Here is a 16228-nt window from a genome sequence, read left to right as displayed (position 1 = left end):
TGGTCCCCAAAATGCCCCTCCTGGCACTACAGGTCCCCGTAGTGTCCAACCTTTCTCCTCAGCTGCCGTTGGTTCTTCCCCCTCCCTTCCATCCTTTGATGCAGCTGGCTCCACCCCTTCTTCTCTGCTTCCCAACTGCAGCTGAGGCTCCAGTATTCTGCTAGAGCCCTGGAACCTCCTCCCTGCCTTGCTGCTCTTGCTGCCGCTCTCCCAGCTGGTAGAAGTAAGCAGAATGGGCTGCTCTCTGCCAGCCCTCTCTCTTACATCCACCCCTCCTCCAGGCCCCCTCTCCCCCCCTCCTGAGGATTGTGTTGCCTGGTCTGGTGGCTGTAAAGAGGGCTGGAAGCCTGACAGGTCTTTCTCCTCTGCTGTAGTGTATGTCAAACCCTGTTCCCAGTCGGTGCTGGGTGGCTGGTCCGTGTAGTCCCCTCCGTTGTCATCCTCCTCCTCCCTCTGGAAAATTGCTTCCGATTCCCGGAGGGCTCCTTGGGTCTGCGTCTCCCCTGCTCCCCACCTGGGATCGCCCTCCCCCTTTGTGTTCCCTGTGCTACTGACGTGTGGTGGTTTGGGTCTGTGGGAGAAAGGAGTGTGCAGTTCCAGTGCACGGCCCTCCCCTTGCATGGTGTGCGTAGGTGCCTCCGCGTTTTGGGAAGCAGGAGTGCCCTGCCTGGCCATCAGACATTCTAACCCTCTCCTCCCCCCATTGGGAGCCCGGGCTCGCTGTGGCACTGTGGGCCTCCTCCTCTTCCCTTCTTTCTGGAACCTCTTGGCTGCCTTCTCCCTCCACCCTTCTGTCTAGTGTCTCTTGTGTGATTTCCTCCCCCTCCCTCCTGTCAGCGTCTTGTGTTGGATGAGTGTTACGTCCTCTGAACCTTGGGCTTTCCCTGAAGCGTGAGAGCAAAGACCTGTGACCCACGGGATGGACCTTTCTCGCTGTAGGTACTTCCCCCCTGAAGGTGACAGGGTTGATCTGTGTCAGAACCTTGAAGGGCCCCAGCCTTCTGGGTGCCAGCTTCTTCCCCCTTCCCCCCATGGGAAGGCCTTCTGACCACAGCCAGACCCTGTCCCCTCCCTGGAAAACCTTCTCCAGTCCCCTGTGATGGTCTGCCCCCTCCTTGTAAGCCTCATTGCCCCTTGCCAAGTCTCCATCCAGTTGTTGGGGTACTGTCTCCCTCCTCTCACCCCATGCCTCAATAGGTGGTCCCCCAATCTCCCCCTCCCCCTGCTCTGGGAAGACTGGCCTTACTGGGCGTGAGCCTCGTGAAGACGTGTACTGCATGCCCCTCCGTGGGGTTGTCATGATCTTGCTTGAGAATCTTCCCTCTGAGGGAGTCTTGGGGCATATACAGGGCGTCATTGCTAAAGAGTAACCCCTCTTTCTCTGCAAGCCCTTCCCCTGCCCCCTTTTCCTCCCTCAAGTCCCTCCCTATGTTCTGGGTAAAAGTGTCCTCTTTGGTGAGTTTGCTCAGTTCCTCTTCCTTCATCCCCATCTCTGAGGATTCGGCTTCTTTCATTTTCACGATGGCCACAGTGGCTGCGCACTCTCGGTGTTCTCCTCCTTTCCTGCAGTGCTCCTTGCTGTCTGCATCTCCAAAGGTGAGATCTCCCTGGCGCTGGCTGCCCACAGGGTCATTGTCCATTAAGTCAAAAGCTAGCACTTCTGAGTGCTTGTTCACTGTCATCTTTAGAGAGGGGGTCTGTTGCGTGACCTCGCCCTCCTGCAATTCCCTGCCGCCTATGGTCAAGACGCTCATGGGCAGCTCCCTTGGGAAAATGGGAATCTGATTCTGCTTAGCCAAGTCCACCGATAGGAAATCGTTGCTGCTGCCCCTGCAGAGAAGCCCGACTGTCTCCTGGGTCTGGCCTCTTGGCAGCTGCAGACTCACTTCCATTTCTTTGTCGTGCTGTGGGGTGTTACAGGAGGGCTCAGTTGTTGGTGCTCCGCCTGGCCCCTCCCCTCCTGATCTGGCATCCAGGCTTGTGTCTGTGCCTGCCTGCTCTCGCCATTCCTTCCTCTGGGGGCAGTGTTCCACCAAGAGGCTGGGTGCATTGTAAGGAGGCATCTCCCGCCTTTCTCTTCCCTCTGTTTTCCCGCGTCAGCGTTTGAAAGTACCCGCGCGCGGGCTTTGTCCCTCGCATCACATCTGGCTGGAGGGGTCTGTGCTGGGCTGCAGCTGCCTCCCCGGGACTGTATGGGAACTTGTGACCGCTGCCTTTCCCCTCCGTCTGTCCCCTCTGCCCGGACTCGCCTCTCAGCCTCCTGCCCTTCCACGCCACCATGCCTCTCAGCCTTAGAGCCAGCTTGTGCTGAGGGTCGCCCTTCAAAATGCTGGCCCGTGGCGGCAATCAGCTCCTCAGCCGTCCCGAGTGTCCTCTCTGCTTGTCCAGCCTCCGCTCCTCCGGCTTGGCTGTGTTCAGAGCTGCTCGGTTCACTAAGCCTGGCTTCCCCTGTGCCCGGGTGCCTACCTGGTGTTTGAGCCGTTCCATAGTTGCAGGGTGCTGGCTGCAGCTTGCTCTCTGCTGCTCCCCTCACGCATGCCAATCCTCCCTTGGCATCTCTCTCTTCTGCTTTAGATGCTGCCAACTTCATGCCAGCTGCTACATTCGCAGCCCTCTCCCCTCAGGGTAGCCATCAAAAGATTGCGGGCTTGCTGTCACAGATGGGTGTTGGCTACTCCCAAGTAAGCACTCCACACATCCTCTGGATTTTCAGAGTTTTATTGTGCATGCTATATACAGTGGTGAGATGTCTCAAATCATGTCTTCTCTGCATGGATGAGAAGCCCGCAATGGCGTCTGGCAGGCTCTGCCTCAGTCTTTAAGACTGGTCCCCAAAATGCCCCTCCTGGCACTACGGTAGTGTCCAACCTTTCTCCTCAGCTGCCGTTGGTTCTTCCCCCTCCCTTCCACCCTTTGATGCAGCTGGCTCCACCCCTTCTTCTCTGCTTCCCAACTGCAGCTGAGGCTCCAGTATTCTGCTAGAGCCCTGGAACCTCCTCCCTGCCTTGCTGCTCTTGCTGCCGCTCTCCCAGCTGGTAGAAGTAAGCAGAGTGGGCTGCTCTCTGCCAGCCCTCTCTCTTACAAGTTCATACTTGAAACCCCAAATAGAATCAATTTAAAATGAGACAACAAACAACTGAAGTAGAAATAATTATGAAGGAAGAGAATGGAAACTCTGTGGAGATCAGCTTGGGATAGAAATATTATGCAATTTATTCACCATTTACTCTTTCTCAAACAGAAAGATAAACAACTTTCTTGCCATTTACTTGCCTGCTTCTCAAGCCGCACACATAGTCATCCTCGGCCACAGATCTTCCAAATATTACGGTGTTGACATGATCACCATCGCTTGTGGGTGGTGTCTGACGGGTGATGGAAAACCAAATGCTTTGGATCTTCAGAACCACAAAGTTTATTGCTTCTGCTTCATCAGAATGTTGTTCATAAGTAGGTTGTTTCATTGACTTATAAGTAGTGATTATTAGGGCTCTCCATAAATTGATGAAAATAAACATCATTGTAAACATAAATGAAGCCTGAAAAAATATCCCTAGCCAGAGGTTGGATGAAAGATCAGCCATGTTAACTGCTCCAAAACAATATGAAATTACAGTCTGGAGGGAAAGAATCCAAGTATGAAAACTCCACTCACTTTGGCCAAATGTTAGGTACCCAAATGATGTGAATAAAGAAAAGCATACGGCTGCAAGCAAAGTCATATTAACCAACTCAGGAAAAGCTACTGACATTGTTTTTTCTGCAAGGCGCATATTGTACAAGAATCTGAAATATCGGTATGGTTTCAAAAGCAGGAGGAAGACCAAAAAACCTGAAATCATCATAAAGAGTTGATCGATTTGGGAAATTACATGGAAGGGAACAAATTCTTCTGGATTAAGTAGATGAAATTCCAACAGTGTAAATGCCAGCTTAAATTTCAGTGCAATTAACAACAAAAAAAACATAGAAGTTGTCTTTATTGCAAAGTTATTTACGTTGGTAGCTGTTTGAAGATAACCTATCCTTTCTTGACGTAACATGTTAAATTCATCAGCAAGGTAAAAGGCAAGAATATACACTATAACTCCATACACAACCCTCTTAGAGGTGGGTTCATACTGGAAAATAGAGAGTTTGTAAGAATGAACTGTCATACTTGAATTAACGACACCTACATCAGTAGTCTCAAATACGATAGAAATGCTGCAGAATAGATCCACATCTGGATTAAAAGTTGTTAACTCAAAAATCACTGCCCAGGTCCGATTATCAAGCCAGTTGTTTCTTTGCAAATCATCCATCCTCATTGTTGTATTGGGTCGTTGCTCTCCAGGGAAAAAATAAAAGGAATATCCTCCAGGCCCATATGAATCTACAAGACCATACGATTTATATTCCCATTGGTCAATGTCCGACTGGTATGTAAATCCTTGAAAACTGCTGGAGTGCTCGGAAGCTGGTTGATTGGTTGGGATTGTCCATGACCCAAGATAGTTACTTTGATCTTCTGGATCACTGTTAAATTTATAGCGGCAGTGGCTTTCACTCATCATATGACCATGCACAAAGTTGCGAGCAGGGAAACATTTCTTTTCAGTATTCTTTGCTCTTACTTGCCTCATTCTGGGCAAACCAAGAATTTTAGACCAAGATTCTGAAACATAGGTAGGGTGGTAGTCATTATGTATTAAGGGCAGAAAGACGTTGCTCGTCCACATGTAAATATGCTCCAGTTTATGTACATCTGATAAACCAATTGAGAATTGATTATATATAGCTTTATTGTAATAAAAAGTGGTGGTGGGTTCTGTGGGATATGCAGCAATGAAAACACAGGATGAATAGATAAGGTGAATTACAATGTCCTTTACAAACACAAATGCTAAGTGTTGAGCCCTTACTCTTTTCCTCAAGACTATGACTTCATCCTCTGTTAGAGGTTCATATTCCTTGCTGTGTCTAACTCTGGCAAGATCCTGGCGAATCTTTCTCAGATCTTTCTCATCCACACTTGATTGGATCAGTTTCATATTCTGGTACTGTTCTGTGTTTATCCAGGGGATGTTTCTACAGTATTTGAGACTTATAGTACTCATAGCTGATATGAGAGTCAACTTCATGGTTTGCAGCAAAAACACACTCTCAAAAAATGATGTCACGGATGCTATAAACCACTCCATTGATGTTGTATAGCCATAGGTCAAACCATATAATATAATGAAACACGAAGAAACTCCAGATATGATAAAGACCAGGATCCAAGAGACATATCTGCACCACCATGGAAAGCGTGGCACCTTATAAAAGAACATGAACCCTGGGTTCAGCGGCTCCTCATTTTCGTGAGCAGTGCTTGTGTCCTTGTCTGTTGCATTACTGTTGCTAGCATTGCTTTCTGATAATGGCAGGTGCTGGTTTTCCCCATTTGAATAGGCTGGTTTGCCTTCTCTCTCAGTGATTTCAGGCATAAGGGAGGGGTTTCCTTTTGACCCATTTCTTGTGTTTTGCAGCAAAGGCCTCTCCTCGGAATATGTGAATAAGATTTGTATGGTTAATTGTAAAGGAATAGAAAACAAAGCGCTCACAAATCCAATATACATGGATTTCAGATACCGTAGTTGCACTGATAGAATCTCCCGATCGTCTGCACCACTGAAGAACATGATGTTAAATAGCAAATTACATAGCATTATTACTAAGCAACAAGAGACCCTCTGTACCCTTGTGAAAGAACCGGTGACAACCTGAGAAAATATTGAGAGCCATATGTGATTGTCTTCCAAGTCCTTGGCAAAGCTTATCAAGAAGTAATCCATTTTATCTAAGCTTGATTTTAGGCTTTTAGCAATAATTGTTCGTTCTATTTTGCCATCAGCCTTGCCAAGACCTAACCAGTTTCTACATATAAACAGCCAAGAGTCTTTAGTGTGCATGTTTTGTACTTTGATTCTGCTTAAGAACCAGTTAGGGGAGGAACCCCTTGTATTGTGCCAGACATGAACGGAAAGAAGATCCCCTAAATCATATTTAGTAGTTAGGAGAAATGTGTCAACAGCTGCACGAAAGAGAGTTGGAAACTGGGGGTGTTTCAAGTGATGTACATTACTGACACCATTTTTACCTATCAATTCAATAAAAACATCTGCTGTGGTTCCTGATCCCAAACGACTTCCTGTGTATACAGTGACCACATAGCGCACTTTATGATAGGGGTCATTGTCAGGTAAGACTAGTATTTTGTTTTTTCTTTTCAAATCAGCTTTATCTTTGATCATGGCCCAGGTAGTACACAAGATGTAGGCTGAAAAAATGAAAAACACAGCCAGCAGTGTCACTGGATTTGTGTCAAAGTTTGCTGAGAGGACCTTGTTTATATCCAAAGGATTAGGGTACAAAATGAAGTTGCCAGCTACGAATCTGACAGGATGAGAAACCTCCAGTGATCGAAGTCTACTTGTTGTGCTGTGGGCTTTTGCTTCACAGATGCAGTGTATCTTGGACCAGGTGGTCTGAGAGCCCAGGCGGCACAATCCTTCTTCCCACGGTTTCTGAATGCCATCCAGATCTAGACAATTGGGTGTATAAACAGCAATGCGGACAATCTTTGTGGTTTGTCCTCTCACAATTGGGTGTGATTGTAGTACAACTGAAAGGTTCCACTTGTTTGCTTTATTGCCTTGGAGTGGGGACTGAAGCAATGACTGACGAAGACAAAGTATACGCACAGCCTTAAATGCACAGTTAGTGATGCCAACATTCATTTCACGTGGTACTGGAGGTTTGTCATGGAAAACAATATAAGAAGCTATTGGAGAATGGCTGACATTGAGTCCCATATAGATAGATATGTTGAAAGTAACTTCCATATTGCACAAAATCTGGATAAATACATACTTGAAGTTTCCTTTTACTTTAATACTAAATCCACCAGTTGTTTTGGAAAGCTTTTTATCTGGCCCAATTGTCAGATTAAATGTTGCAAAGTCCTTATTTTTCCTTGCCATGATAACTTCCACCACCTCGGGGGTAACCCCTAAGATATCACCATTCGCTTTGCCTCCTACCATTTTGAATCCAGTCACTACTGTATGAATATCTGCTGTATTCAGTATCCAAGGGAAGGGATTCTGTTCAAACACATAATGAACTGTGGAAACCACAGCATCTGCTGGTAACTCAGCGTGGTTCTCCTGCTTCAGCTGAGGATAAAAGTAGTTCTTGGATTGTCTTCCCTTAGAGAAAGTCCTAGCAACCTCTGACTTTTCACCCTTCCATAAGTGAATTGACCAGTTTTTAGCTTCCATGTTAGTTTCATGTTCCCCGGGGACTTTACCTTGTAAGACGAGGTCAGCTAATATTCCTGCCACAGAAATTATTTCTTTAATTGCATTGACATTGACATTTCCACGGTTTAAGAGAGAAGCACTCAACACATTGGACAAGCCAGTAAATATACCATTGCCAAGGACTTCTGCTTCCTGTGACCCTAGATCTTTGTCCCTGAGCCTTTTTAGAGCTTCAGTGGCCTCTTTTAGTCTTCTGACCGCAAGCAGTTGTGCTTTCCTATTAACTTCATTAGCATCCTGTGTCACTTGACAAATACTTGAGACCGTTTGGGTTATCATCTGTATTTGAGTCAAAGGAATCTCTGCAGACACATTCAGGAGGAGTTCCCGCAAATCAGTTTTAGAGCCTTGACTGGTTGGCGAAGTCTCAAGATTATTTAATACAGAGGCCACCATATAGGTAAAAAAACCTATATTAAAGTAATCTTTAGTTTCAAGGAAAAGGGACATAGGGCCACTTTGCCCACTAATTAAACCATACAGTTCACGGAGAAGAACAGTTGGTTTACTTCTTGGATCATAAACATTTGCTTCCAAATTTACTACAGAAAATACTCCATAGGCATCATATACTTGAACATATATGTCTAAGGCATACTTTTTAGATGGAATACCAGCAGGAAGAAATGATGGAGGGGTTTTTTGCTGATGACCAATATACACTATTATTCCAAATGTATTATTTTGCACAGAAGATATTGCAGTCATTCTTGTTAGATCTGAATGTGCTATCACTTTGTATGTAAGAGGTCCATTTTTCCCTTCAAATCCAGTACACTGGACAATGAATTTTGTACGGAATGCTATGCCTTCCCTTGGATAAATGATACATTTTCCAGTCTCAGGTGGAGAGCTAACATAAAACGAATGCCTATAAACAGCTGATGGTTTACCCTCTGTGCTTACTTTCAGGCTAAGAGTATAGAATTTGTCTTCCATGTATCTGAATGCCAGTGAATTTATATGCATGTATGGCTTTGATCTCCCAGTTGTAGTTTTGGAAGCCCAATCAAAATGTATTTCGTTAGAGTTTGCTGAAAGAAGTGACCAAAGGTAGACTGTTTGGCTAGTTTTTGCACAATTTAGACATCTTGCAGACAGAATGAATCGCTCTGTTACTTTGATGGTTTTCCCACAATTTTCTAAACAGGTGGCATCCAGTATTGGTACAGAACCAGGCAGCACATGAACGCTTTGGAATGCATGAGCTGATTTGTGCTGCTTCAGAATTACTAGAATAAAATAATATTTTGTGTTTGCCTGAAATGTATTAGGTTCTACTTTTTGAACTGGAGCACTTGAATGTGTCCAGCGTATATCTACTTGATTTGGAGAGCATTTCCCCTCTGGGCTCAACCTCATTGTTGAATAGTCCAATTCCCGTTTGGTGCAATACCAATTAAAGGTGATTCCTTCAAGGGGGTTGGCTGAAGAAGGATCAGAAGAAGATGATGCATCCAAAGTCCAATGATCAGAAACACCAACTGTCCGGAACAAACCACCAGCTATGATTGCGACCAAGTCATTTTCTAGAATTTGGAGAAATACTGAATCAGACTCCATGATTTTTATATTATATGCAGGAAGGTACACTGTCATGGTCATATTTACATGATAAAAGCCATAAAATAAGACATTTCTAGGTATATGAAATATGATTCCACTTGTATTTATCTCATCAGGTAGCTTAAGAGGATTTGCCCAGTCTGGAATAGAATACGCAGCTTCAAGGCTATAGATCTTCCACAGGATATCTATATCTGCACTTGTCCTGCACTGTGCTTTTGCAGTTGCTTGCAAGGTAATTGCTGAATCTCTCTTATAATGTATGATTGGATCAGAGAGATCGGGTTTATGGATTATAGCTGTCAGTTCATGACAGTAACTTTGCTGACAAGCCACTGTTGGGTGTAGGACCTTTGATGCGAAAGTATTGATACTGGCTTTTAAAACAGCACGTGCAAGTCCACTTTTGCTGCAGTTCACCTTGGCTACAAAGCCCATGTACTGTGAAGGTCGGATAGATAAAACAGAGGGAGGAAGAAAATGGGCAGCATCTTTGATGCCATTACTGTAAGAATAAGTGTTGTTCCAAAGGAGGTACTCTTTCCTGGAATCAAAAAGCTGAAGGTTGAAGGTCCACTCACACTGCAGCAACGGATGTTGCACAGGAATAAACCACACAATATAGACCAAACTTTTGTCAGGAGAATGTCCATTGAAAACGTGGACTTCAATATCTTTTTCTCCTAGAGACCTGAACAGAGTCCCTTTCCGGTTCAGATACACATGGATGCTGAACCTGGACAATTGCAGCTGCATGAATTCAACAATGATCAGGTAACAGAGGCTCTGCTCCTCGTAAAAGATATAGTGGGAGCTGTAGCCCTTCCTAGTGGTAGGGGTAGTGCTGTCCTCCTGGGTAGAATAGTACAATCCCAGTGTATGGCTAAAAATGTAGATGCCTCTTCTGGTTTTCTGTGGATTGAGTGTGAGATAAGTTGCGGCTCCAGTGCTTGCTCTGAAAATCAAAGTCTCATTAAAGAAATCAAGTTTTCCTGCCAGCTTTTCGGGCATCTTCTCATTAGTACGAAAATAGACACTGGCCACCACTTTCTCCCTGGAATTTTGTGATTTGGGAGCAGCACAGAAATCACTTTGCCGAGCAAAAGGATTATAACTGTAGGAGTCAGACCATTCCTCCACACCCTGCACATCCACCAGTGTGTAAGCCATTATTTTGGAGCTGAGGGGTTGGAGAGTCCATGAAAGATTGAGGGTCCTGTGAGGAAGGCTGAGCAGTGTGGAGGAGGTGCTGAAGACATGGAGCAGAGCAGGCTGCACATAGAAGCTCAGGCTACGTCCAAGAGGAGGCCCATTCTCAATATGGAGTGAAGCCGTGTAGAATCCACGGAGGCAGTAGCGCACAGTTATGTAGTAGCTGTAATATGATGTACATGCTTGGTGCATTTCTGCATGAGGATAAAGTGTAGGTGCAACTGGTTCGCTATGGAGGTTGCTGGGGATGAGGAGGTCTTCAGGAACACCCCCTTGACTCTTGAAGCGGTAACTCCAGGTGGAACTCTTGAGACGTGCACACCAACCCAGCTGCACTGGTTGCCACTCATGAATAGGTAAAGTACGTGGCGAGAGAAGGAAAAGACGGACATCCTGCCGGGAAATTTCAATTGTTAGGTTCTTATGGGCACACGTGGCTACGTGGCACAAAACTGATACACACTGCACTGTGATACGAGTAAAAGCCCAGGGTGGATGGAGGCCTCCCCGAGTCAGAGCTGCACCGAACACCATCTCACCTGACCAGCGATTTGTATTCTTTACCAAGATGGAGTCTTGGTACCACTGACAGTGAGGAGGGGGCACCATGTCCAGCTTTTCCTCCTTGATCTCGGAATCCAGTCTTTGGGCTCTTGAGTACTTCAGGTCAATTCTCTCATCCCAGAAGCATGAAACACGAAGTTCATTGTCATGCTTCTGATAGACACGGTGTTGTGGGTTTGAGCAGGTGGCCGACAGTGGGGGTGGTAGAAAACGAAAGGGTGCAGCTATTGCATACTGAGAACAGTAACAGAAGAGGAAGACAAGAAGCATCTTTGGTCTGATGGTTCAGGAGCAGCAGCTGACTACCAGCATCAAGAGTTCAACACACAATAATTGTTTTAATTCTAGAATCTTTTACCTGTTGCCCCAAGCAACTAAGGTTCACGTGCAATACAAAAGTAACATTTCTTTCTTTCTATTCCTGATTCCTCTTCAATATATATATATATATATATATATATATATATACATACACACACACACACACACACACACACACACACACATATATATATATATATAAACAAGTTGATCCTGATCTTTTTAAATACAAAGCAATGGTTCTGTTTGTGCTGTACAAACGAATAAAAGGTTATATATATTGTTATGTACTGAGCTGAATCCTAGAACAATAGGATTCAGAATCAGCGGGAGCTACCCAATCCAACTCCAGGTGGAAGTGAATCCGCAACCTGATTGGCCTGCTGGAGCAGCCAATCAGGCGGCTGGCAGAAGTGAATCTGCTACCTGATTGGCCTGTAGGAGCAGCCAATCAGGCTGCAGGCAGAAGTCAATCCACAATATAATTGGCCCACAGGTGTAGCCCTGAAGTAGCCAATCACGCAAGGCCCATTGTGTAAATAATGTATATAAGCAGATGGTTTTGGGAAAAGAGCCATTCGTCTTCTCTTCTCCTCCTTGATGACTATGAGCTGAATAAAGAGCATGAAATTCACTCTCGACTCTGAGTATATTTCACTGGCGACGAAGGTGGGATCCTGCTGAGCTGACCGCCACCACGCACTGCACCGCAGCACCGCCACCTGCTGCACCGCTGCATCGCACCGTGCATCCAGGCTCCAGCTCCAGGACCCAAGGAACCCAGAATGGCAACCGACAGCAGCTTCTCGCCATTCAAACCAGCATCAGGAGACTGGGAAGGGTACGCCGCCCGTTTCAACTTCCTCCTGCAAGCGAAAGAAGTCACCAACGATGCCATGAAGAGGGCGACATTCTTCAGCGTCTGTGGAGAGGAGACGTTTGAAATCGCCCGGGCTCTCCTTGCACCTAGAGATGTCGCTACCGTCTCCTACAAAACAATAATGGATCGGCTGAAGGAGCACTTCTCGCCACAGCCCTCAGTGGTGGCTTGCCGAAATGCCTTCTACGCAAAGCGGCAAGCCCCGGGGGAAACCATAACTGGGTTTGTGACCTCCCTCCGCCAAGCCGCTTGGCTATGCAACTTCTCAGAATTGGAGAACATGCTTCGTGACCGCCTCGTCGGTGGCCTGAGGGACGAGATGTTGCAACGACGCCTCTACGCCAAAAAAGACCTCACGTTCCAGATTGCTCTGGAGGAAGCCCTGGCAACCGAAGCCGCCGAGAGGTCAACGCAAGAGGCACGACCGGCCCCGCCATCCCAACCGAGGGTCTACCACGAAGACCTCACCGACGAATCCGAATCTGACAGGGAGGAAGTACACAGAGTACAGCAGCGCACTCAAGCAGCACACACACCACAGCAGCCTCGACGAGAAGGAGGGAACTGTGCAAGCTGCGGGGAGAACCACGAGAGGAGGACCTGTCGTTTCCGCAACGCAGAGTGCAGGCAGTGCAGAAAATTGGGACACATCGCCCGGGTGTGTCGGGCTCGACTCACCTGTCGACAAGCATCAGATGACCGACCCAGGAGCCCCAGGTCACACGGCACCATGCACCAAGGCAACTCGACGGAGATCACGGACTACCAGGTATTCCAGTTGCCCCATCCCAGCACAGAGAAAATTTATATAGAGGTACAGATAGAGGGAGCCCCATGCCGCATGGAGCTGGACACGGGTTCAACTCTATCCATAATCTCGGCCCGAACATTAAGGGAACTGTGCCCTAATGGGGGTCCCAAACTAAGGCCGGCCCCATTCACCCTCCGGGACTTCCAGAAACGTAAGGTCCCTACTATGGGGGTGGGGACCTTCAGGGTGCAATATCGAGGGCGAAAGCAACAATTGGACTTGCTGGTAGTTAAGGGCCCCTACGTTAGCTTACTGGGACTGGCATGGTTTGGACCTCTGGGGCTAGCCGTTACCGGGGTGAACCGCACTAGCTTACAAGTGGACGTGGACGCCATATGCAAAGAGTTTCCAGGGGTTTTCGATGGGGCATTGGGACGATATACAGGACCCCCCATTGCCCTACAGCTAGACCCCGCTGTACGACCCATCAGGCACAAGGCCCGCCGGGTCCCGTTCGCCCTGAAACCCCGCATAGACGAGGAATTGGACCGGCTCGTGGAGCAAGGAGTGCTGGAGCCGGTGCCCAACGCCCCCTGGGAAACTCCAATTGTCACACCCGTCAAGCCTAACGGTTCGGTCCGCATCTGTGCAGACTACAAATGCACCATAAACAAGGCTCTCACGGCCCATGCATACCCAGTGCCAGTGGTCAGCCATGTCCTTGCCACCCTGGCTGGGTCAAAAATCTTTGGCAAACTGGACTTGGCCCAAGCGTATCAACAGTTGCCTGTGGACGAAGCCACAGCAGAGGCTCAGACGATTGTGACGCACAGAGGGGCATTCAGAGTAAAGCGGCTGCAATTTGGCGTTAGCGTGGCACCAGGAATATTCCAGAATCTAATGGACTCTCTCCTTAAAGGGATTCCTGGCGTCACCCCCTTCTTCGATGATGTACTGATCGCCGGGCCCACACCAGAGGAATTTGAGGACCGCCTCCGCTCCGTCCTGCACCGTTTCCAGACGGCGGGCCTCAAGGTGAAGCGGGAAAAGTGTTTACTGGGAGTGCCGCAGGTGGACTTTCTGGGATTTAAGGTGGACGCAGAAGGGGTCCATCCAACCGGTGACAAGGTACGGGCCATTTGTGAGGCCCCAGCGCCCAAGAGCAAGCCCGAACTTCAGTCATTCTTGGGACTATTGAACTTTTACCATGCCTTCCTTCCCCATAAGGCAGCGGTAGCGGAGCCCCTACACAGACTCCTAGATAAAAGGGCCCCTTGGGTGTGGGGCCAGCGACAAAGGGCCGCATTCCAGGCAGTCAAGGACTTGCTCGTCTCGAACTCGGTCTTGGCACACTTCGATGAGAGGCTGCCAGTGGTGCTGGCATGCGACGCCTCTCCCTATGGCATCGGCGCTGTCCTGGGACACCAACTCCCGGATGGAAGAGAGGTGCCGGTGGCATACTTCTCCCAGACGCTTGCTGCAGCCGAACGAAACTACTCACAGATTGACAAGGAGGGTCTGGCAATCGTGAAGGGCGTAAAAAAAATTCCATGATTTCTTGTACGGGCGGCCCTTTACCATAGTGACTGACCACAAGCCGTTGCTTGGCCTGTTTGCCCCTGAGAAGCAGACCCCCCAAGTGTTGTCTCCACGTGTCCTCAGGTGGTCAATTTTCCTTGCCGGCTACCAGTATGCACTAATCCACCGCCCTGGGAAGGCGATGGGCCACGCAGACGCCCTCAGCAGGCTACCACTACCAGAAACAGGCCCCGACCCAGCGCCTGCGCAAGAGGTTATGACCCTGGAGCTGCTTCCCGACCGACCCATTCAGGCACAAGAAGTTGCGCACCATTCCACAAAAGATAGGGTCATCTCCCGGGTCCTGAACTGGGTGTGGCGAGGATGGCCCAGCAGCAGCCCCGGGCCAGAATTCGCTGGCTACACAAACCGCAAACATGAACTGTCGGCCCACAAGGGGTGCCTGTTATGGGGAAGCAGGGTTGTTGTTCCCCAGCCCCTCCGCAAAAGGGTCCTCACAGCCCTACACGAGACACACCCAGGGGTAGTGAGGATGAAGGCCCTTGCCAGGAGTTATGTGTGGTGGCCGGGGATTGACAGAGAGATAGAGGCCTGGGTCCAACACTGCCAGACCTGCCAAGAATCCCGCCCGGATCCCCCAAGGGCCCCAGTCCAGCCCTGGGAGTCCGCCCGACATCCATGGTCACGCTTGCACGTGGACTTCGCTGGCCCCTTCCAGGGAAAAACATTCTTCATAGTGGTGGATTCCTACACCAAATGGCTGGAGGTCGCACTGGTACCATCCACTTCTACGGCGGCAGCCATCCGGGTACTACGTAAGCTGTTTGCGACCCACGGGCTCCCTGACACCCTCGTCTCGGACAATGGAACCGCATTCACGTCAGAGGAGTTCCAGACCTTCACAGCGCAGAACGCCATCCGCCACATCCGCTCAGCACCATTCCACCCTGCCACCAATGGCCAAGCGGAGCGCATGGTGCGGACCACCAAGGACAGCCTCCGCCGCATGACACAAGGGGACTGGGAATACCGCCTTGCCGCATTTCTTCTAGCACAGCACAGCACCCCAAGCACAACGACGGGCCGGAGCCCAGCTGAATTACTAATGGGCCGGCGCCTTGCAACTAGACTGGACCGACTTAACCCCGACAGAGCTCAGGATGAGGTAGTGGTGGGGAAAGGCAGGAACCCCCGGACATTTGTGGCCCAGGACCCAGTGTATGCAAAGAATTTTGGGGCAGGCCCAGCATGGGTACCCGCCACAGTCACCAAGGTGACCGGTCCCGTGTCGTACGAGGTACTAACGGAAGGGGGGCAATGTTGGCGCCGCCACTGCGACCAGCTACGGCGACGATTCCCAGGAGGAACCCGGGAGGAGAGCGGGACAGAGGGGTCCCAAGGGGACAGCAGGGCAGTGAGGCCTGTAGAGCGAGAGGGGTGGGCAGGGGAAGCAGAAGCAGTAGGCACAGAGGGGCGCCCCGAGGCTGGAAGGACACCGGAACCAGAGCTACAACCTAGTGGTTCAGTGGCGCCAGACCAGACAGCCCCGGCACAGCCAGCAGCCTCGGAACACGAGCCAGAACCAGAACCCCTGACCAAGGAACACCCCAGGCCACAACGCACACGGAGGCGGCCAGCAGACCTTGGGGACTACGAATGCAACTTCCCGGGCAGGACTGGAACTTAGAGGGGAGGGGTGTTATGTACTGAGCTGAATCCTAGAACAATAGGATTCAGAATCAGCGGGAGCTACCCAATCCAACTCCAGGTGGAAGTGAATCCGCAACCTGATTGGCCTGCTGGAGCAGCCAATCAGGCGGCTGGCAGAAGTGAATCTGCTACCTGATTGGCCTGTAGGAGCAGCCAATCAGGCTGCAGGCAGAAGTCAATCCACAATATAATTGGCCCACAGGTGTAGCCCTGAAGTAGCCAATCACGCAAGGCCCATTGTGTAAATAATGTATATAAGCAGATGGTTTTGGGAAAAGAGCCATTCGTCTTCTCTTCTCCTCCTTGATGACTATGAGCTGAATAAAGAGCATGAAA

General features: G+C 49.0%; 1 protein-coding gene across 1 annotated transcript; it reads right to left on the bottom strand.

The window, feature by feature from the left end:
- Nucleotides 1-2850: 2850 nt before the first annotated feature.
- Nucleotides 2851-11095, bottom strand: LOC118096654 (polycystin family receptor for egg jelly-like). Its single transcript, XM_035138724.2, has one exon. The coding sequence runs from the start codon at nt 10959-10961 to the stop codon at nt 3234-3236; it is 7728 nt and encodes a 2575-aa protein (XP_034994615.2). The 5' UTR covers nt 10962-11095; the 3' UTR covers nt 2851-3233.
- Between the last annotated feature and the right edge of the window lie 5133 nt (nt 11096-16228).

Source organism: Zootoca vivipara, chromosome 5, assembly GCF_963506605.1.
Source record: "Zootoca vivipara chromosome 5, rZooViv1.1, whole genome shotgun sequence".
Classification (NCBI taxonomy): Eukaryota; Metazoa; Chordata; class Lepidosauria; order Squamata; family Lacertidae; genus Zootoca; species Zootoca vivipara.
Note: the sequence above shows the minus strand (reverse complement) of the source record. Positions and strands in the feature narration are given on the sequence as shown.